The sequence below is a fragment of the Miniopterus schreibersii genome, assembly GCF_964146895.1.
Source record: "Miniopterus schreibersii genome assembly, chromosome: X".
Lineage (NCBI taxonomy): Eukaryota > Metazoa > Chordata > Mammalia > Chiroptera > Miniopteridae > Miniopterus > Miniopterus schreibersii.
Window position 1 is genome coordinate 78024226 of NC_138104.1, and position 22140 is coordinate 78046365.

General features: G+C 37.6%; 1 protein-coding gene across 1 annotated transcript in view; it reads left to right on the top strand.

The window, feature by feature from the left end:
- Nucleotides 1-22140, top strand: part of EFHC2 (EF-hand domain containing 2) — a 194440-nt gene that overhangs the window by 94671 nt on the left and 77629 nt on the right. The window contains exons 5-10 of the mRNA XM_081125862.1: nucleotides 2385-2636; nucleotides 4814-4927; nucleotides 5310-5448; nucleotides 11491-11662; nucleotides 17518-17660; nucleotides 20344-20540. Coding sequence (XP_080981988.1) covers nucleotides 2385-2636; nucleotides 4814-4927; nucleotides 5310-5448; nucleotides 11491-11662; nucleotides 17518-17660; nucleotides 20344-20540 — 1017 coding nt within the window. The remainder of the gene's footprint in view (nucleotides 1-2384; nucleotides 2637-4813; nucleotides 4928-5309; nucleotides 5449-11490; nucleotides 11663-17517; nucleotides 17661-20343; nucleotides 20541-22140) is intronic.

Consider the following 22140-nt stretch of genomic DNA (forward strand, 5'->3'; position numbering starts at 1 on the left):
AAGTGTTAGTTGTATCATTGTTTTCTTTCTGAAGTTTTTAAAAAAATGATCCCATAGCCCAAATTATATGTCTTATAAAAGAATCTGAACACCCAAAAGGGCAAGTGTCATGTGGAAGGTCAGATACCTAGCCAGTCTTCTTTCTGGGATTTGAACTGAAATTATTTGCTTCTTACCATGATTTTCATTATTCTCATTTGTTTTCCTTTTTTCTTTTTATACAAAGTAAAATTCACAGAAATTAAGTATACAGTTGGATGAGTCTTAAAAAATACATACACACATATAATCTACACCCAAATAAATATATAGAACATTTCCATCACCCTGCCCTTCCAAGAAAGTACCCCCATGCCTTTTTCTAATCAATTCTCCCCTACCCCCTGCAAGGCTTGACTACTGTTCTCATTTCTATCCCTATAGATTTGTTTAATCTCATTTTTATTGTTTCTAAAACTTGTAATTCATTTCCTTGCAGAAAGATAATATAAAATTTAGAATGAAATTCTCCTTTGATTCTGCTTTGATCTCTTGTTAAAAGCTGCATGTAAGGTTATTCATTTGTTCCTTCCTGATAACCGAAGCAGAAATTATTCTTTAATGTTATAGATATGCAACCCTCATGAAACATATATATCGTTGATCCTGGGGTATCCAAGGTGAAATCCTTGTGGCATTATACCTGTGTGTATTGGCATGCAAGGGGCTTTATGGTTTGGGTTCATTTTTATTTTTTCTAAATGCTCTAGATGAGAGTCTAGATAAGTACAAAATCTTTAGAATCAGCAGAAAGAACCTAAAGGAAATGAATCCATATAATTTATCACCCTTTACATATGGCTGCATTCATTCACTAACAGTTGGTATTATATGATAGTGAATGTGAATGATGATGCATTATATGAGATGCATAGAGCACTGTGCAGTTTCATGGGTTTATAAAGAAAAAATCTTTTGTGCCAGGAATCGAGAATAAATACCAAGAACATCCAAGAAATGTTTTAAGTCATTTCCTTTCAGATAGGGAGAACCATTTTAGCATTTATTCCCTAAGGGAGAAAGCTCTTCAATAAATACAGAAATCTGTAGAAAATTAGGAGTTTAATAAGAGGCTTTTATGTTGATTTTAATGCTTTTACTTCTCCAGTGCTTGCTGCATTGAAATGTAAAGTTAAAATTAAACAGTTTAACTTAAACTGAAAAGAGCCCCAATAGTATATAATCAATAATACATGTCTTTGAGGCCTTATAATGCTGAAGAAACATTTTTCAATCAATGAAAGTAGAGATCCCATAATTTCATTTAAATATCAAGGATAAGACTGGAGAGCCTCTGAAAGGCCATCGTGTCTCCCTGCTTTCTTAGGGTAAGTCTGCACATAGACTGCCCTGGTCAGGTACAAAATTTTGAAAATTTACACACCAGGATACATAAGTTGATGTGGAACTACATCTCCCTTGCCAATGAGCACTTTCTTATATAACAATTCTGTATGGTTACGTCAGATAGAACGGGGCATTTTTGCTCCAAGACTGGGCTGGGAACATGCAAATGGCGAAGAGTTGCACCAAGAAGACTGCAGAGCTAGTGGTTCCTGGGTTGGGGGACAGAGCCCAGGCAGTGGTTCTGTGCCGACTGGGAAACTTTCCATTTGTTCTGCTTTTGTTTCCATGGCCTTTCAGATCCTCATATCTAAAGCTTTGGAGCAAAATAAAACCATGAATATATTTCTTCCCTTTTATCTTCACAAAAACCTTTGGATGATTAAGGAGGATATACAGATATGAATTTTCATTGAAAAGACAAACAATTTTTAATTGAGATAAAACTAACATAGATGTATAGATCTTAAGCATGCAGATCAACAAGTTTTGGAAAATGTATACCATTTAGCAACATGAAAATCAAGATATAGTATATTTTCATCACCCCAGAAAGTTCCCTTGTTCCCCTTTCCAGTCAACCCCCTACCAAGGGGCAATTGCTGTTCTAATTTCTGTCACTATACACTAGTTTTGTCTTTTCTTAAACAAGAATTGGAAGTCTTTGAGAAAAATCAGTTTTTAAAAACATTACAGAAATACATTTTAGTGTATTAAAGTAATGTTTAATATGGAAGAAAGCTTCCTAATACTTGATTGTATTTTTAAGGTTAAAACTGGTTATATGTACTGGTTAATATTATATAGACACATATAATATATACATATATAATATATATTATATATATAAAACTGGTTATATATTGATGTTGTTAGTTAAAATTTAAAAAATATCATTGAATAGTCTATGGAAAAGATATCCTTATGTTCTTTGATTACTTGTATCCCAGAAGTGCTTACACCCAAACCACAATGATTATGAACCTTTTCTTCATTTTCAGACACTAGACTGCGTGCAACCTTTACATCCCTATGAGTCCTTTGACACCCTGAAACAGTTCCTCGAGTATGACAGAAAGGTTTTGCGTTTCTTCTGCCTATGGGATGACTCAGTCTCATTGTTTGGGGACCGTAGACAACTCATCTTGCATTACTTCTTGTCCGATGATACTATTGAAATCAAAGAATTGCTGCCCCACAACTCAGGCCGGGATCCTATGTCATTTTTCCTCCAGAGGGCAAAGCTACCCAAGGTGAGCAATGGACATTAAACCACTTTCCAAATTTGCTTGTGGGCTGAAAGACTAGTCATTCACTGGAATGTCATGTGTTATGACTATGTGATGACAGTTACCATATATTAGTGCAAGTGTTTAGAAAACTTTCATTTTGTGCCCTATATTAACATAAATCTTGGAAGGTAATGCAGAAGATATGACAAATTGGAGTTGGAATATTCTGAGCATAAGGCAAATAAAGGGAAAATGTCAAATGTACAAGAAATTACCTATTCAATATTGAGTTCACAATCAGTCTTATGAAGGTAAATGACTCTAGTAAAAAAATTGCTTATGGACTTGGATGGGACACTGGTCTCTGGCCTCTGTAGCCTACTGAGGAGATCCCATGGTGTTGGTCTGTGTTGCAAATGTACACACACACACACACACACACACACACACTGGAGTGATTCTTCTGAGAGTAACCACCAGTCATCAAATAGCTAATGGCTAGCAGCAGTGACAGCTTTTGCATTTTATTTGCTATTAAAAAGAATTGTCAGACTGATTTCTACACATATTTATGGCTATTTGAGAGCTAACATAACTTGGGTACAGCCAGAAATGACATAAAGATAGGAGACCTGGGTTAGAATTGTGGTTCTGCACTCAATAGCTATGTGACTTTGGGCAAATCACTTAACCTCTCTGAGTGTATTTCCTTATCTCTAAAATTCAGATAACGAAGTCTCCATCCTGAGGTAACTGTAAAGATAGAATGACGTAACATAGTAAAAAACACTATCGAAGGACCTATAAAAAACACCTATAAGGACAGGAAAACATAAAGGCTTTTTCACAGCTCTAAGTTACATTTTATTTCTTATTTGGACAAAGTAAAGTATTTTTAAATTTAATTCTTAGTGATACTGAAGAGTTTACTGTAACATTCATTTCTGATGCAAACAACTTCTGGTTATGTGGTCTACACAGGAGGCCCTCCCAGATTCTTTGAGCCCATAGCCAGAAGCCCTGCAGTATTGCTGGGAGGGGTGGTGGTGGTGGTAGGCAGGATTTGTTTCAGAGGGAGCTCTGGAGTATGGATAGCAGGTGGCTGGGAGATACCTGGGAAGCCCATTTTTAGAATGGTTTTGAAAAATAGCCTGAATATAAAATAATAAAGACACATCTGACATTTGCAGTGTGCCTGGACATCAATTGCTTCATTTATTCATTCATTTAACACATATTAATTGTTAACTATATGTCAGCTCTAGGATTATAGTGAGAGAGAAAATGGATTAAGCCCTACTTCATGGAGCTCACATTCTCATGGGAGAAAGATATAGTAGTGGTAGGTGTTCCCCGGGCACTCTCAACATCTTTTGAGAAAGCAAGGAATAAGTACTGTTTTTGTAGTCACATGAAACTGAAGATAAATACCTGGTCCCAAGTCCTGTAACTAGTAAGTGGCAAAGAGAGAGTTTGTGTCCAAATATACTGTTTTCCTATGTTATGTGGCTTACTTATACCCTATACATAATAAATTCACACATTTGAACTTACATATTATGTCACATGTATCAGAGATGATTCAGATTTCTCATCTGAAATGTATATCAGCATATGATAAACTGATCACTGTGAATTTGTGTTAATTAAGGTATTTCCTGCAGCTCACACGACTGCTTGGACCACTTTCAGTGCATGTGTGCCCTGGCTCACTCTAGGCCACAGTTTCTGTTAGAGGCTGACCACACTGTATTGTTCTTGCCATCTCATCACGCTGCCTCTCTCAGCCAGCAAATGCCTCCTGAGTTCAGGATCAGGCAGGATGCTAAGCAGAGTAAAGAAAAGAAGGCAAGGCATGGTTTGTAGTTGAGTGAAGGGAAAAGATGACTGCTGATGAAGCAACCAGAGAACCACAAAAAGTGGTTTAATTCTGCGGTAGGTGCTATGGAACTTTGAATTAGGGACAGGTCAGTAGGATGAAAGAGGTCATGGGGAAGGATGGGGCTTTATGGATAGGTGGAATATAGTCCAGCCTGCAGGGGGTGAGGGAGCACAGGGACAAGTAGATAAAGAAAATGTCTTCTTACAGATGGCAGAGAAGAACCATATAATGCATATTTCCCACTTGAGCCCCTCAACAGGACCATCTTTGTGTTTAGACACCATGTACCACATCTTGCTTTGGTTTTGTCTTCCAGTATGGCCCACCTGGAGTCTATCAACCAGGAGAGGTAACAGATCGACTAGTTCTCAATGTGTATAGTGGCTATAGAGTGAGCCGAGTGCATGGCTACCTGTTGGATAAATACAAGGTAAGGAACTTACATTTTATTACTGTTTCTAATGTGACGTCCCTGGAACCTAAAGTGTGGAGTGAGTTACATATTCTTCTCTTGTGAGATTGATTGTGAGTGAAATGAATGAATATGTATTACATTGCTGTTTATTAATAATAAACATGCTTAAGTGCATTCGTAAATCTATGCCTTGCATTGCTGTTGGGTAGCACTACATTGTTAAAAGAATTTTTTAAAATGTTAATATCAACTAGTTGTCTTTTGGTTTGTTTGAATTTTAAAGTTTGGTTATAAGTGATATAATTGAGGTTTTTTTAAAATTTCTTTTTTCCTTTGGGAAGGGTTAGATCTTTGGAGGATCACTGGTGCCAACATTGTGTTCCTTTGTTTTTATTAGACGGGAAAATTAGAACAAGAGTTTTACAAAGATACTGACCTGTCCATAGGCACCACCATCAATGTGTGGGGAAGGAAAGTGCTCCTTTGTGACTGTGATGAATTTACGAAGACTTATTATAAGACTAAATATGGAATTGGTAAGTGATACACCTATCAATTAGAAAATAATATTGAAAACTTAGAATCTTTGTCCCCTAGTTAAGATTTTACTTTTGTTTTAAATGCTAAGCTCATAATAGCTACCATTTGTTGAGTATTTGCTACCTCCCAGGCATTTGATATTTTATTTTTTCCTATTCTAGAAGGGTAGGCTCGTTATCCCCATTTTAGAGATGAAGAAACTGAGGCTTAAAAAGGGCTAGCTTGTCTAAGGTCATGCGGCAGGTAAAGGATGAGCCAAGATTTGAACTTGACTGCCTGATGCCAGAGGCCTCCATTTTCCCTTATAGCCCTCTGCCTCAGTACAATATGGTAAATGTTTTGGCCAAACAATCAAAATGGAAATCTAAATGCTTTTCTTTTCACTGAATTCTTGCTTACCATAATGGATATAATTATTTGAGTTCTCTGGAGAGTTTTCTTATGCCAATTTGCTCTACCTTTCCTGGGGAGACACAGCCAGGTTTTCAGCTTCTTTCTTCCTAGATTTCAATTTCATTCAGGTTAGTTCAGTTCAAAATGAAAACCAGTGATTTATTAAACACCTACTAGGTGCCGGTCATTTTAGTTGACTATGGAACTATAGAGTTGAGTAAGGAATTTCTAGGCTGGTAGGGAGCAGAGACCTACAGCATGTTACACGGTGTTATGAGAGTCATAGAAACAGGTAGAGGATCTAATGTGAAGCCAGAAAAACAAACTCTTCATTTGTTAAACCTGCCAGCTAGCTCTGCACCCTTCCTGGGCTCTCTACCTTAGGCTCCAGGTACCTGCCGGGTGGTAGGCTAAGTGTAGATGGTGGGAGTTGCCAATCTTCCAGCCTGAGGTCTGGAGCTGAGGTGGGGTATACTTACTCCTCTACTCTTTGAACCTTGGAGTAGTCATGTGAGCACACTTTCCCAAAGAATGAGGTGGAAGCCAGAGTGATCACAACTTCCTGAAAGACAAGGTGCTTCATCACTAGAATAAGATGAGGCCCTCCTATGTGCCTTGCTGTCCCCATTGCGTAGTATCCCTGGCCTCCTGGGAATCTTTACATTGTGAAAGAAGGCACACTGAATGCATCAAGGGGTTGGAATAAAAAAGACTTTCAATTTCACTCTTCAGTTTGTTAAGGGAATTTGTTCCACTGCATCTTCCTGCCAGATTAGTCAAAATGTGTGGGACTTATGGGGCCATATTGGTCGCCTTTTCTTATTTTATTTTCTAACATCAGTCCTCTTTGGAGGACACAGTTGGGCATATTTGTTTCGGGGACAGTGGGCAAGAGGCAGCCAGGAATGTGCAGGCGGTGGCTGCTGTCAAGAAGCTGCTAGTGACCTTTAGATCATTGGAAGGAGAACTTGGTCTTTAATAAATGTAGATGCCTATTTATAATCAAGAGGTCTTCAGTGTAGACTTGAAAATTTGAAAAAGATATATAAAAGATGAGTCACTGAAAACATTTTCTTGTGTCCTACTGACACATTACCTTAATATAAAGGATGTGGTAAAGGTTCTAAAACATCATATGATCCCTTAAACATAAAGCCCAACATTTGATTAATGTTTGTCTGTCAGCTTGATTTCGAGACTATAAAGATCAAATTTGGGAAAATGAATGTAGTGCTGGAGAGACGTGGTTCATTGTTTCTCTCTTAATGGGTTTGCAGGGAAATTTGAGAGGCAGAGTGAATTCACTGGTGCACTCCAAATCTAGCTATCCTTGGTTTCAAATGCCCTATGGTCCATTTCATTGAGCCCTAGTGCTTAATTTCTTTTTGCTCACTTCTTTTGTTCACTATATAAACTTACTATATTATGTGAAAAAAGTAGTTTGTGCCTTTAAAGCTAATATAACATGAGCATTATGCATTTAAACAGAAAATTATGCAAATGCAAAATTATGATGTATTTTATAGTCATGCTGACTTTTTATATTTCTCATAACGTATGTTAAAATATCCCATTTAGCAGACACTATTATTACACAACATTTCTTGAGTAACAACAGTGTACTTAATGTAACTAATAACTAGAAATTATATTCATGATGTGGGATAAGTGAGCATTGAAAAAATACTCTCTTACAATCTTTACATTTGCTTTTTCTGACTTTTTGGTAAGGTTAAATTAATATACTTAATGTTATATAGATAGTTACTTTTGACATTTTAATTTTGTTTATAATTAATCTGGTTCTAAAACTCATAAGAATGACCAGATTCTATATAGTATATTTTGGTATCCTTGATGCGCAAACCAGGACAAAGTCCTATCAATAAGTATAGTTACATTTCCTTCCTTGTCAGTAATTGTGGTCATCAGAATACCTGGTGTCTCCACTCTATAGTGCCACAGAAAGGAGCTGACAAGTGCCACCAACACAGCTAAACACAGAGGAAGCCAGGGGGAGATTTCTAATGCAGTGCACAACTTTGGTGCTTTAGTACTTTCTCTTAACTAATGAGACCACAACATATTTCAGGGAAGAAAAAATGGCAGACAGAGTAAGAGAAGGAGTTGGCCACAGTCCCAAGAAAGGTGCTTGAGTGAGCTTTCTATTTATGTAGAAGCAGAGGGCTTGATAGAAATCTAAGAGATATCTGTACCCCTGAGTAAAACACAATCTGACTCCTAAAAAGATGAGATTTTTGTGTGCATTTAAGTGTTCTAAGGAGAAGGTGATTCCATAGAATTCTTCCACAAAATAGTCTAGTGTAACCCCTCTGCCTCCACTAGGCAGCTTGGCTATCCCACTGGCCCAGGCTTATCTGTGGGCTGTAACATGTCATTCCCTCATTATTTCATGTGGATGAACACAGACTGGTAGATGGAGGCCTGTCTGACTTTCTTGTAGCATGAAGGTTGGAAAAGGCTTCAGGGGCTCCACCAGGTGTTTCTCTCACTGAAGGGACAGGGATTTGAATGTAAGCTATTTGTATTTAGAATTCCTTCCTTGGGTTATTATTTTTTTTGTCTATAAGAAGACTTTCTTATTATCAATTCTTAGTGACTGGGACAACCAAACTGGTAACAAGACCACTCATTCCCATTACCCTTCAACACTTAGTAGGCTGTACTGGCATTAAAGATGAGCAAAAAACTTAAAGGACCTTTGATTTTGTGGAGTCATTTTTAACCATCTCTGAACTCTTGGTGCTAGAAGCAGGAGGACATCCAAGATGAGAGTTTAATGGTCATTTGAGCAAATTAGCCATACCAAGGTACGGTGACAGGGGTGGAATTCTAGTCTCATCACATGACCTCAATAGAGTGAACAATTTTACCTTTTTTTCCTCCCCTATGAAGTGAAGAGAATTGAGGATTAGATGATTTCTAAGGATTTTCTAGCTAAAGCTAGAAAATTATATGATTGACTAATCATTTGATTCTAAAATGAACATCCCAACAAAATCATTTGACCTGGGTGTTGGGTACAAGCAGAAGTAGTTTTACCTTGAAGTTAATAAAGTTAATGAATATGAAGCTTTATGGTTCTTCCTTTGCAGGGGCCCCAGTCCAAAGCTCAGGGCCTAATTTTGTCCTAATAACTTGGCATTCTTTGTCTTGAAAAGCTTCTCCAAATTATATAAGCTTCAGGCCTCCCTAAACCTGGGTCCATATCTGGGTTACTAGAGCATACAAAATGAACTTTGAGGTAATTGAAGGCTTTCCCCAGCATTGTTTTCCAACTGAGATGGTGAATAGCAAATCACTGTGAATGAACATTAAGGTTCTTTTTAAAAATATGTCACATCTTTGTAAATGTATTGGAATCTAGTTAGTTGTGGATAGACATTCAATATATATGTTTTTACAAGTCACTTGGAGTTAGAGGACTCAGACTATTTGAAAAACAGATGTGTCTCAAGATCCAGCAGAGTGTCAGTTTAAGAAGATATTTAGGAAGATGCTTTGTACAAAAATGTGTACTTTTTCATTTAGTCACCAAATATTTTTTAACATCTAAAAAATGCAGGATGCTGGGATGATGGAAAACCAAAGACAGGAAACTTATTGAGGTGCAAGTACAAAGTGTTGTGAATGTAAGCAATTACCGAGAGAAATGATATCTCGAGTCAGAATATCCAAAAAGATTTATGTGGTGTTAGAACAGCCAGGCATGATGGAGTGGAACAGTTCTCAACTTTTATACACTAGATGGCACTGTGGGTGCAGAGGACCACTCTGAATTGGCTCTTTTGTTACTAAAATCTGTTGCAAAAATTATGTAGTTGAGAAAACAACACCGTGTTATGAAATCTGTAATTTTAAGGGGAAGTTAAGAATGCATTCTTAATTACTTTGCAATTCAATATATGTCCTCTTTTGATTAGACTGCTCAGATTAATATGTAGAGTTGTATATGTCTCCTGTTAGAAGAAAGTGATCATGCCCCAATTTTCTAAATATCACATAGAGCATTCCCTGCCATTCCTATGGTCCTCTCTGTGAAATGAAGGTACTAGTCGGTAGTGTGTTCCATGTAACAGTTAGCAATAATAGGGTCTACTGCAATTCTGCCTGATTCCAAGATCTGAACTTTCCTCTTTATTACCAAAGCTTCTCTTTGCCACAAAGACAGCAATAGGAGAGGCTCATGAGTCACTTCTTTATGGGCAGTCTGGCTGTCCCCTTTTCACTCAGTCGGTGAGAAATATTTGATGTTGTCTTCTGTGAACAGTTTCTGTTAGGATGGAACAGTAACTCTTTGGGGGATTCTGCTTGAGGGGAGTTCACACAAAGGCAGTGAGGAAGTCTAAGGAAATGTGAAATTTGAAAACATTTTCAAATTAGAGTTAGAAATAGCCTCAAACCCTTAACCTTTTAATCAGTCAGTATAAAAAGAAAGTCCTTCAATTTTAAGAGTTAGGTTGCCGTGGATGACAAATTGATGCACATTTTCAATTACAGAGGTGTGCACTAAATCTGAATTCTTCCATCTATTAGAACTTTGACAATGGAAAAAAAAAATCATTGCTTATGTGAATTTCTTTCAGTCCCGAATGGCAGCACCTCTCATGTTTGGGGAAGAAGTAGAAATTAGATTCCATGGGTTATATTGTTTTGTTTTAGGAAAGATCCTGGCATCTTTTTTGCCATTTTTGATGGGACAGACAAGTGATTTGGATCAGGTCAACGTGTTATTTGCTGTAGAGAGCACACTTGCTTCTCAGAGTTGGTTCAGTCTCACAAATGACTACCTACAAGCTTCTAGGCTATTATAGATAACTCTGTCTCCAACTCTCCTTTTTCACAGATGATAAGTAAATAAAGAAAACCAACATTATTTATTACTTAACACTCTTGTTGAGAGAGTGGGCACTGCCTATTTTAAAAGTTTTATTTGGTTGGTTGGTTTTGGTTGAATTTTTAATTTTATTTTTTTGCTTTATCACTTTTTAATACAATTGCAGTCTATTTGTGGGCAGTAACAAGAGCAACCTGGGGAAGTGGTTGGTGACAAAAAATTTTGTTTTTGTTTTTTAATTAGATAGTGAAGGGCCATGGCCTGGAGTTGAGTTGGGGGAAAGGGAGAGGGCTTAAAAAGTGCACACAGGAGGAGGGGACAGTGGATGGGAAAGGTAAAGGGCAGAATAGTCAGGAGCCAGTCCTGTTTGGAAAGGAATTTGATTAGTGAGTGTTGACTAAAGATATGAGAGAGCTAAACTACAGCTTAAAATAAGGAATGGGTGGTATAAATTTCTAAGTTTGAATTTTTATGTCATTGGAAAAATCAGGATGAAATAAATATTCAGAAATGGGATGTGATAACAAAAGATAAATGTTTACTTATTTGACATAGCTTCTTTTTTTCTTTCTTTTGAACCAATGACTATTATTGAGTGAGTTCTGTGGTTTTTGTAAACATGATTGAAACCTACCCTCACAGGATTTTGCTGTGTTTTGTTTGAATGAGTTTAAAATAGTCTACAAAGATCTCCATGTTCATCTTGAAAACATAACAAACCTTTCAAAACAGCCATAATCAGAACAAAAAAAATATTGATGTTTCATTTGCCTTTGTTTTGTTCTAGAGAACTTTCCCTCAATTTCATGCAAGGCTCCATCTCCTCCAAAAATAGAAAGGAAATTTCCACCTTATACCGGCTTTGGTTCTGAAGAGGATTCTCTCCGCTCTTGCATAGGCCTTGTGCCCATACCTCGTCCTAATCTGGAGGACTTCAGGAAGTTCATGGAAAAAGACAGGTGCTTGAGGGAACTATGATTTTGGTTTGATCTTTCCCAGATGTGTTTCAGATTTATAATATAGTCCCCATGATGACACAGATGACACTGAGCTCATCTAATTTCAAGTCCAGGGACATGTTATAGCTTTTTAATGAAGTGGATTAACATATAAGTATTAACAGGTTCTTACTTGAGTGGTTATTATATTTTCTCCCCAGTTTTACTGAGATATAATTGACATATAACAGTGTGAAACATAATGATTTGATATATGTATGTACTGAAAAATGATTACCACAGTAAAATTAGTTAACATTCAACACTTCATATAGTTATAATTTTTTCCCTTGTGATGAAAACTTTTAAGATTTACTCTCAAAACTTTTAAATATACAATATAGTATTGTTAACTATAGTCACCATGTTGTACATTAATTACATCCCCAGAACTTATTTATCTTGTAACTGGAAGTTTGTACCTTTTGATCACCTTCATCTAGTTCTTTCATTCCCCACTCCCTGCCTCTGGCAACCACCAATCTGATATCTATTTCTATAAGTTTGTTTTATTAGATTCCACATATAAGTGAGATCATACAGTATTTGTTTCTCTGTCTGACTTATTCCACTTAGCATAATGTCATCAAGTTCCATCCTTGTATCAAATGGCAGGATTTCCTTCCTTTTTAATGCCTGAATAACATTCCATTGTATATATGTGACATGTATTGAATTTTCTTTATGCATTCATTTGTCAGTGGACACTTAGGTTGTTTCCATGTCTTGGCTATTGTAAACAATGCTGCAGTGGGGTGCAGATGGGGGTGCAGATATTTCTTTGGGATAATGATTTCATTTCCTTCAATTACATACGCAGAAGTGGAATTGCTGGATCATATGGTAGTTTTATTTTTAATTTTCTGAGGAACCTCCATAGTGCTTTCCATAGTGGCTTCACCAATGTACATTCCTACCAACAGTGCACAAGGGTTCCCTTTTCCCAAATCCTTGTGATTGAGTGGTTATTTTAATAAATGTCATCTGGAAGCACCTAAAATCATATAGTCAGTGGGATGGCCAAGCAGCCTTTAATATATATATATGCCTTTCGGTATATATATATATTTCCTAATGATGGTCCCTGGGAAATGGTGTAGAGTAGGAGTCAGCAAACGTTTTCTTAAAGGGTCAGACAGTAAATATTTTCAGCTTTGCAGGCCATATGGCCTCTGTCACAACCACTTGACTCTGCAGTTGTAGTATGAAAGTAGCCACAGACAGTCTGTAAACAAATGTGTGACTATGTTCCAATAAAACTTTGTTTATGGACACTGACATTTAAATTCCATATAATTTTTACCCTATTACATAATATTATTATTTTGATTTTTTTTCAACCAGATGAAAATATAAAAACCATTCTTCGCTCACAAGCTATATAAAAACAGGTGGCTGGCTGTATTTGGCTCATAAGCTGTAGTTTGCCTACCCTTGGCACAGAGGCTTCCATGATTTATGTGTTTCTCAGAATGTTATTTGGCAACTAATGTGGTTGTTCTTTTTCAATTACTAGTTTCACATATACAACATACTAATTACACATTTATATAATTTACCAAGTGACCACCCCAATAAGTCTAGTACTCATCCGACACCATACATAATTATTACAATATTATTGACTTATATTCCCTATCTTGTACTTTACATCCCCCGGACTGTTTTTATAACTGGCAATTTGTACTTCTTAATCCCTTCCTCTTTTCACCCATCCCCGCTCAACCAACCTCCCTCCCATCTGGCAACCATCAAAATGTTCTCTGTATCAATGCGTTTGTTTCTGTTGCAATTAATGTGGTTTTAATTTGAAAGATTTAGCTGAGTTCAGTAACCATAGATTGCTGGCATGACTGAATATAATTTCTAAAGATGGACTTTCAAAAGTATTCCTAATATATATGAGGAAAAGTCTGCCCCTGAGTCATACATATAGAATATAGATGCTGCCCTTAGCTACTTTTTGCTTTTTCAGGGAGAGCAGGCCCTGGAGAAATAAATTGGAGAGAAAGTGGTAGGAAAATGTTGCAGATATTTGAATAGGATGTGGGCTAAACATTGAAGTCCTGCGTCAGGGAAATAAAGGGTCAGGAGAACCTGTGGAGAAAAATGATGAAGGGAAAATGTGAGTTAGACCAGGAGGAGGAGAAGAAAGAGACAGCACCCTAAATTTGATAAAATTTATAAAGTCAGATATTGTTGTAGAACATTTTGTAGTAGAGAGAACAATAGTTTTGCTATAACTGTAAAAATGATGAAAATATATTATTAAGAGCTATATAGAATGTCTAAAAGGCTGCCTTTGTCATTACATGATGTCCTTTGTCTTTCAAGAAATAATCTTTCATTTTTGAGGATTTCAAAATTTTGTTTTCCAGTATTAGAATCTATGTTACTCAAAATATGGCACCCATACTTGTTAGAAATGCTAATTCTTGTGCCACACCCCAAACTTACTAGGCAGAAACCCTGGGGGTGGGGCTGATATTGTGTTTAACCAGCTCTCCAGGAGTTCTGATGGGTACCAGGGTTTGAGAATTATTGATTTTGATCATATGAGAGGGACACCATCATTCTCCCTTATAGATAGCAGTGTTTACAGTGAGGTTGCAGGGCAGGGTTTTTGATGGATACTTTTCACTAACTTCTGTTTTTAAGGGCAGCTACCCGAAGGAGACAGGCAGAAAGAATGTCCTTTTTATAAAAGGAGAGGGAATTTTTCTTATAAGTAAACAAGGTGAAACATGATCCAGGGTGTTTCTTCTGGAATCAGGGAAAAACAGTTTCTGTGCGTAGTTGCCTTAGTCTCTCCTTCTGTCTATACTGTGTCAACTTGCCCACAGAGCACTGACTATAGACAGTATTCCATGTTCTTCTCATGTTTTCTTGGCTAGAGTGTGGTGTGGTACAAGTGAAAATGTCTCTACTTTTGTTTCTTTCCATTACCCATTCTGTGCCAGGAATACACTGCCCTCAAGCTCCTTCTACACAGCAACCTTGTTTCCATAGTAACCGACACATTCAGCTGGAGACGTATACATGAGTTTGAATAACCTAAGGTTTAAAACTGTGAGAACCTAAGGAAGATGATCTCACAAAGCACACAAAGACTGGTTTCTTAATGCAAATAAATAAACTGTGAATTGAGGTATACAATTGTATAAAACACATATTGATTATATATGTTGCTAGTAAATATTTACTGGGTATTAATTATTTTATGAGGGTAATGGTGATCTAGTATGAGTCATTGGAGGAAATAGCTTTGAATTAAAGCATATGACGTTTTTGAGGGAATGAAGACCTTTGTTGTCTGGGTAAAAATTCACTGTGGTGGCCTCTGGGCAGATTATCTAGTCTGATTTAGGATAACCAGAATAATGTGTTTCTTGCCACACCAGACTGAATTAGTTACTTTCTTTCCTGTATGTCCACAATGCCCTGCTGATCATATCTCTATTAATAATAGTGTTGCTACTAATAAAAAACAATTTGTAGTTATGATGTACTAACTACCTTAACAATACTTGGTCTTATTTAATTCTCAAAACAGCCTCATAAAGTAGATAATATTATTGTATCCATTCTTCACATGAGGAAACTGAGGCCCAGAGAGGCAATACAGTTTGCCCAAGCTCACACAACTAATTTTTAGTTGAAATAGGTTTTGAATCTAGAAGTGTGACTTCTGGAGTTCACCTGTTTTGTTTGTTTGTTTGTTTTTAGTTGTTGTTGGGTTTTTGTTTTGTGTTTTGCCACAGAATCTGCACTTATTGCAGTGTGGCAATTACTTGATTATGTAATTGTGATCTCCCCTTAGATCAGGAGCTCCTTGAGGATAGGGACTGGCTTTACTGCTTCCCTCAGAGTTAGAACAGTGCTGACTACATACTAAGGGCTTAATTAGTATTTGTCCAGTAAGAGAAGGAATGGACGTATAGGTGATTAAATAGGATAAACATTCGCCCTTCCAGTTCTTAATGATGGATAGGAGAGACAGATGGACTTCCCATCAGGAAGATTATTATCCCAAACTTGTGCTTTTCATAATCATATAGCATAAGTGAGGGTTACCAAATCTGTTTGTTACTTATATATCCAGTTATATACTAGAGAAGATGGTTAACAAGATATAGATGTCCCCCCAACCCCCACCCATACTGTATGAGGTCTATCTGGAGCCTGGGAAACTAGGAACTAAGAAAACAGCTATGGAAATCTGACTGTTTTGCCCAGGCTGCCCTGGGGCTAACCTTCCAAATAGCTACTTTCCATCTCGCATGAGGCCTTAAGCTGGGGATCTTGGTGCCATGCTTTTGCAGTCCTGCTTCTTTGGGCAATCTGAGAAAGTGGCAGAGAAAAGCACTTTCTGCTTCTGCAAAATAGAAATTTATTTATTTATTTATTTTTGCTTTTCTATTTTTGTTTTGTTTTAATCACTGTGACCACAAGGAAAGAATGAATTTCAGCATAGGAAAATTTGAAACTTTTCTGCTTAGAGTTGTGACAGGGAAGTGATGAAGTACATGGTTTATTTTACTCTATGCCTCCTTGGGGTAATGATTTTGGTTATCAAAGACTTCCCCAAGGGTTTAGGATTTGTTACCTATTCCAAATTTCACAAGTTGTTACGTATTCCACATTTCACTAGCTGATATCCATAGACATGCTTCTGCTGACAGACCATAAATTAATTTCTTCAATAATGAGGCAATTAGTTTTGGGAACTTTGATTCTAGACTTTGACCCCATCTTCAATCTACTAGATTATTCTATTCAGGCATAGAATTCTTAGTGCAAATTCCAATCTATAAGGATCTTACAGCAACTTTCTACAAATATTTACTGAGTACTTACAGTGTTATATTAGACAACGGTTAATAAGATGCAGTAAGAAAACATTTGTAATGACTACTTACAATATGGGTGATAAGTGAAATAATATTTAATATAGCATTTGAAAGGGAAAAGTTAATTTTTCCCTTAAAGGCATTTGGGGGGATGCTGGGGAACTGAGGGAATAACTCAGGGAGGAGAGGATGTGGGGCTAGAAGAAAGAAAAGAAATGGGCATGAGAAAGTGGGAGGTGAAATGGGGAAGTGGCTCCAGGACCCCGTGGAGCACACCTGCTGGCATGCTCATGCTCGGGCAGTGAGAGCTAGGTACTGTTCTTCTTACTGACATGATTGTTGTAATTGCTGACTAAACTCGTGAGTAAGGAACAGCTGTTTAATGCAGCTGATTTGAGTAGTGTGTTTATGGCATTTGTTTTGGGTAAATTTTCCCAATGTGTTACCCTGGATATCTAAAGAATAAGTGATATTTTAATAAATTGAGAAATTCCTCTGCATATAGATTTAGAACCTTAGTAAGGAGATGGTTGAACTTTGTCAACTTCAGGGAGTTTACCCTACTCTCTTAAAATCATAGGGTGAAGGGGTTAAAAGGTACGAAGTCCCAGTTACAAAATAAATAAGTTCTGAGGATCTAATATACAGCATGCTGACTATAGTTAATAATACTGTATTATATATTAGAAAGTTGCTAAGCAAGTAGATCTTAGAAGTTCTCATAACAAGAAAAAAAATTGTAACCATGCATGGTCATAGATGTTAGTTAGACTTAATGTGGTGATCATTGTGCAATATATACTAATATCAAATCATTATGTTGTACACCTGAAATGAAAATGTTATATGTCAATTATAATTCAATGAAAAAATCCATAACACACCTTTTGTAGGTTTTATTTTATATGCACAATGTGTGGAAGATTACTTGTATAATGCTATAACCCTCATTTCTCTTCCATTTAGCTATGGCAACATAAGCAATACACTCCGCTTCTTTGCAAAACTGATTACAGACAAATGTGCCGACCAGGACAGGCTGTTTATTATTTCATATTTTCTCAGCAATAACACAATTTCAGTGTTTGAACCCATAGAGAGGAACTCAGGTAAGAGACATACCTCTCATAGCAATTTCCTCAGAACAATTAACTGTCTCTTCACTTTGAAAATTAGGCACTATGATCTGATTTTATACACTAGATGTTCTAAGATAGTAACTTGCATTTTTTTGAACCACTAACATTTATTTTACAAATATCTCTAAAAGGGAACTCAGACATATAACATGATAAAAGAGAAACAGCTTTGGTTGGCTTGGGACTGGAGGACTTGGGATGCCTCCTTTTGGACACTATCCTTGCTTCCTCTGCGGCTTCTGAGACACCTCTGTGGAGTCCAGGGGCTTCAAAATCATGGATTGGCTACCACCTATTCCATTGACAGCCAGCAAGACAAGAGGAGATCTGTATTCTTGATAGTACCCCTCACAAGATTTTTGCTTAACTATAAGACAAAAATCCCAGATTAACAAATATAGTATAATCTTCAGAGTCCATCTTCTTCTGCCTTTTCTGTCTGTTGAGGCTGTTGCCAAGGTTCTAGCACCCAGGCCCATGGAATGCCTCTACACACTGTGCTGATACTGTGGCCATTATTGAGGAGAGCCATTGATTTTGACTGACCACATTATGGAGCTGCATGGCTTTGTTCTTTGTCCCAACATGTTTAAAACTTTTATCTATTCTGAAGACACATGTTTGAGTAGAATAATCAGTGGTATACTGGTTAACAGGCACTCTGAAAAAATGGTAAAGGATATAATTTGTACCATTTGCCAATTTCCATGGTGTAAATACCCCAACTGTGACCAATTTCAGTTTCAAGCAATCACCAGTTTAACAACTGGCTTGCAGAAATCTCCGGAAGTTGAACAGACAGCCCTTATGAGCTTGTATAAGCTACTCAGCACAGCAATGAATAATGAATAATTTGTATAATTAAGTCAGGCTCCATAGTGATTTGAATAATGGATCAAATCTTAAAATATGAAATCAAATAAGGATGAATATAAATCATGCCCTTAAAGGTCAAAAAATAAGTTCTATACATCTAGAATGGGGAAGATATGGCCAAGCCAATTGCAGCATACGTAAAACAGAAAGGGCACTGATAGTCGACTACAAACTCACTAGTAATAATAGCAGCCATGATTGAGTACCCACTGTTATCCTTACAAGAACTTTATGAGGTTAAGTTTTGTCCACTAAGGGGCAAACCCCAAGATGGGATTAAATGTGCAAGAGATTTATTAGGGGAAATGGTGAGAGAAAATGTGGAAGGAGCCAGAAGAGGCTGGGTGAGCTATCAGACTACAGTGCATGTCTGACTCTTGAAAAGGACAGAGAGAAGGAGGAAATGGAGTGGTCTTAGACTGCAGTGAAATTCTAAGAAAGTTTCATTCAGTAAGGCTGACTGGGAGCCCTATAGCCAGAGTCACTAGTTGGGGGCTCCCCTGTCTTGCAGAAATGGGCCTTTATTGTATCTCTGCCTTGCTTAGTCATTTGTTGACAGCAGCCTGTTGGAAGCAAGAACTCAGCACAAACCTTGGGATAGAGTTCAGAACATAGCAACTGAGGCCTTCCAACAATATGTTCCCCACAGTAAGCGATTTGAGAAGTACATTTTCATGCCCCTAGGAATTTTATTCCCATTTTATGAATGAGAATTCAGAGAGGTTCAGAGAGATTAAATAATTCCTAAAGTTCATCAAGCAAGTGACAAAGCCAGGATGGACTCCAGCTCTATTTGGCTCCAAAGCTTAGTCTTTCCACCACGTATGGTTTCTGAATATGGTAGGAGGAATGTGATAAAGCTTACCCCAAAAGCTCATCTGGTCTCAGGTTTCATTCATAGGTCAAACATTTCAGTTCACTATCAGAAGATACTAGAGTTTCATGTTCAACTCTGCTCATTGCTATTCAAGAAGTAAAAAATCAAGTAATGCCTAGAAGAGAGCAGATGAAATGAGGAGAATTCTGGAAAGTAAGAAATATGAGACATTGCTAAAAGAAGCACAGATATTTTGCCTACAGGAAAAAAAAAGAGTTAATCTGTATGTCAGAATATGTATAAGACATCATCTGGGACAAATAGACGGAAATAAGCTCAAGTGAGGAATTTTCTACCTGATATTATTCAAACATGCACTAAAGAGGAGCATCTTTCTGATATCCCAATTCTCAGTATGCTGCTGGCATTTAGCAGGAACTTGCTAAATGTTTATCGCAATGTTTATATTGGGAAGGGAGTAGAGAGAAGAAAGAAAAGGCTGAAATGCTATACCACTTTTTTCTTTACACACTTACCTAGGGATCCTCATTTCTTCACCTACTTTCTCATTCTTCCTTTCATTCTGAGAAAAATAGTCACTATGAGTTCACAGCTAAGTTGTATGGCCTGTGTTTGAGCATGAAGTAACTCTAAAGGCAATGTGTATGGTTCTTTTAAGTACAATGGTACCTCAGTTTTTGAATGTGATCCGTTCCGGAAGACCGTTCAAGTTCTGAAACGTTCAAAACCCAGGGGATCAACAGCCGACAGCTAGGCCTCAGGATCTTACACTCAGAGGAAGCTGTGTGGCATGTTCGACTTCCCAGGTGTGTTCAAAAACCAGAGCATTTACTTCCATGTTTACAGCATTCATAACCCGAAATATTCATCAATGAAGACGTTCGAAAACCAAGGTACCACTGTATAAAGCCTACTCACTAACTTTTCTTTTTTCTGCAGGGAATGCTGGTGGATTGTTCTTGAAAAGAATGCGTGTTAAGAGGCCTGGACAAGAAGTCTTTAAAAGTGAACTATCAGAATATATCCAGCCTGAGGAGCTGTATATTGGAGCAAAAGTGAACGTGAATGGCTACCTATTTATTTTGCTCAATGCTGATGAGTACACCTTAAAATTCATGGAGGAGAATTCAGATAGGGTGAATTTACTTTGTATAATTCTTGACTTGTCTGTCAGCACTCTGCAATCTGTGTTTTTCTTTCTTTAGGCCTTTTCTTCTCCATCTTGCCACCCGTTTTACATTGTGCATTCACACATGTGGCCATGAATAATGGATCAGCATGACTTGGCCACAGGTCCTGTCATAGAGGCCAGGTCCCGGTCTACTGTGTTTACATGCTGGGTCCTTGGCTGCCCAGCATCACAGATGCCAGGCACAGGCAGGAGGCAGGCCGAGGGTTGAATCAAGTTTCCTGAGTTTTCTGCTGACGCCAACAATGTTTTCAGAAAGAAATCCAGCAACTATAAGAGAGGAAGAAAATCTGGTGCCACACACTGTGCTGTCCCAGTTAATTGGCACAGGCCTACAGGGAAGGCCAAGACCTGAACAAACAGAATCCCCTAGGGAATCTAATAGTTGCTGGGGTTGCAACTTCCCATAACAGGAGCCACCTGAGGCTTAAATAAGAATTCAAGGACAAATTGGCAACAGTGAGCTCAAAGAGTTTTTTCATTTGAGATAAGATGGCAGATGGATACTGTTATTAAAAGTACTATTAGGCAGTGCTCTTCAGTAAAAATAACATGTTGCTAAAATCTTGATTTTAAGTTTGGACTAGTTTGGTATGCAAAATAAACATGTATATTTAAGAATCATTTACTAATATTAAAAAATCTATCCAGAAACAATTTATTTGAAAAGTCTGCCTGTAAGAAATAATATTTATGTGCCAATTTTGTTTCATTTATATATAAAATGCTCAGGGGCAAGTTACTAAGGTCAGTTTCTCTGTGTATAGCACAACATCCGTGACAGTTTGGGTCCTCTGAGAAGCAGACGCCAAAACACAATCAGATGTGTAAGAGATGTACTAAAAGAAATATGCATGAAGGATAAAGGTGAAGGAAACAAGAGTAGGTAGGGAGAACCTTCAGAGATCTGAATCCTGAGAAAGGAGAGTGAAGGAAGGAGTACGGGTTAGGAAGAGCCTCAGCACAGCAGAGCTCTGAGAAAGTCTTGGCTAGGCCAATGGGGATCCCAGAGCAAAGACTGCCCATCAGAGAAGTCCCGTGTCATGCAAGATGGCTCAGCTCTGGTGCCCCCAGCCTGCTCACTCATTGGTGGGAACAGCCTGGGAAGAGTTTGGCCTCAGTAGGAACACTGCACCAATCTTGAAGGTACAGCAGTTGAGGGCTATGACCTAACAAAGCTCTTCTCTGTACAGTCTCTCTGACGGTAGGCCTAGGCAGCATGCTCCAGGGCTCTCACACCATCTTTCCATTTGCAGTGTTAGGAATTCGTGTTATTGTTAAACTGTGAACCAGTATCTCTTCAAAAGCACTGAATTTATGTTAGAGGCTCAATAATAGGGCAGTTAGATTTTTGGAGACCAACAGGCTTGTCTGAGAAACCTGCCTCCACACTTAATAGTTGAGGGGCCTTAGACATGTAATTTTCCTGAGATTCACTTTCCTCATCTTTGAAATGGGAGTAGCAACAGTGTCTCTTTTATAGATGTCCTGTGAAGATCAGATGCGATAATGTGTGTAAAGTGCTTAACTCTACGTGGCCCATAGCA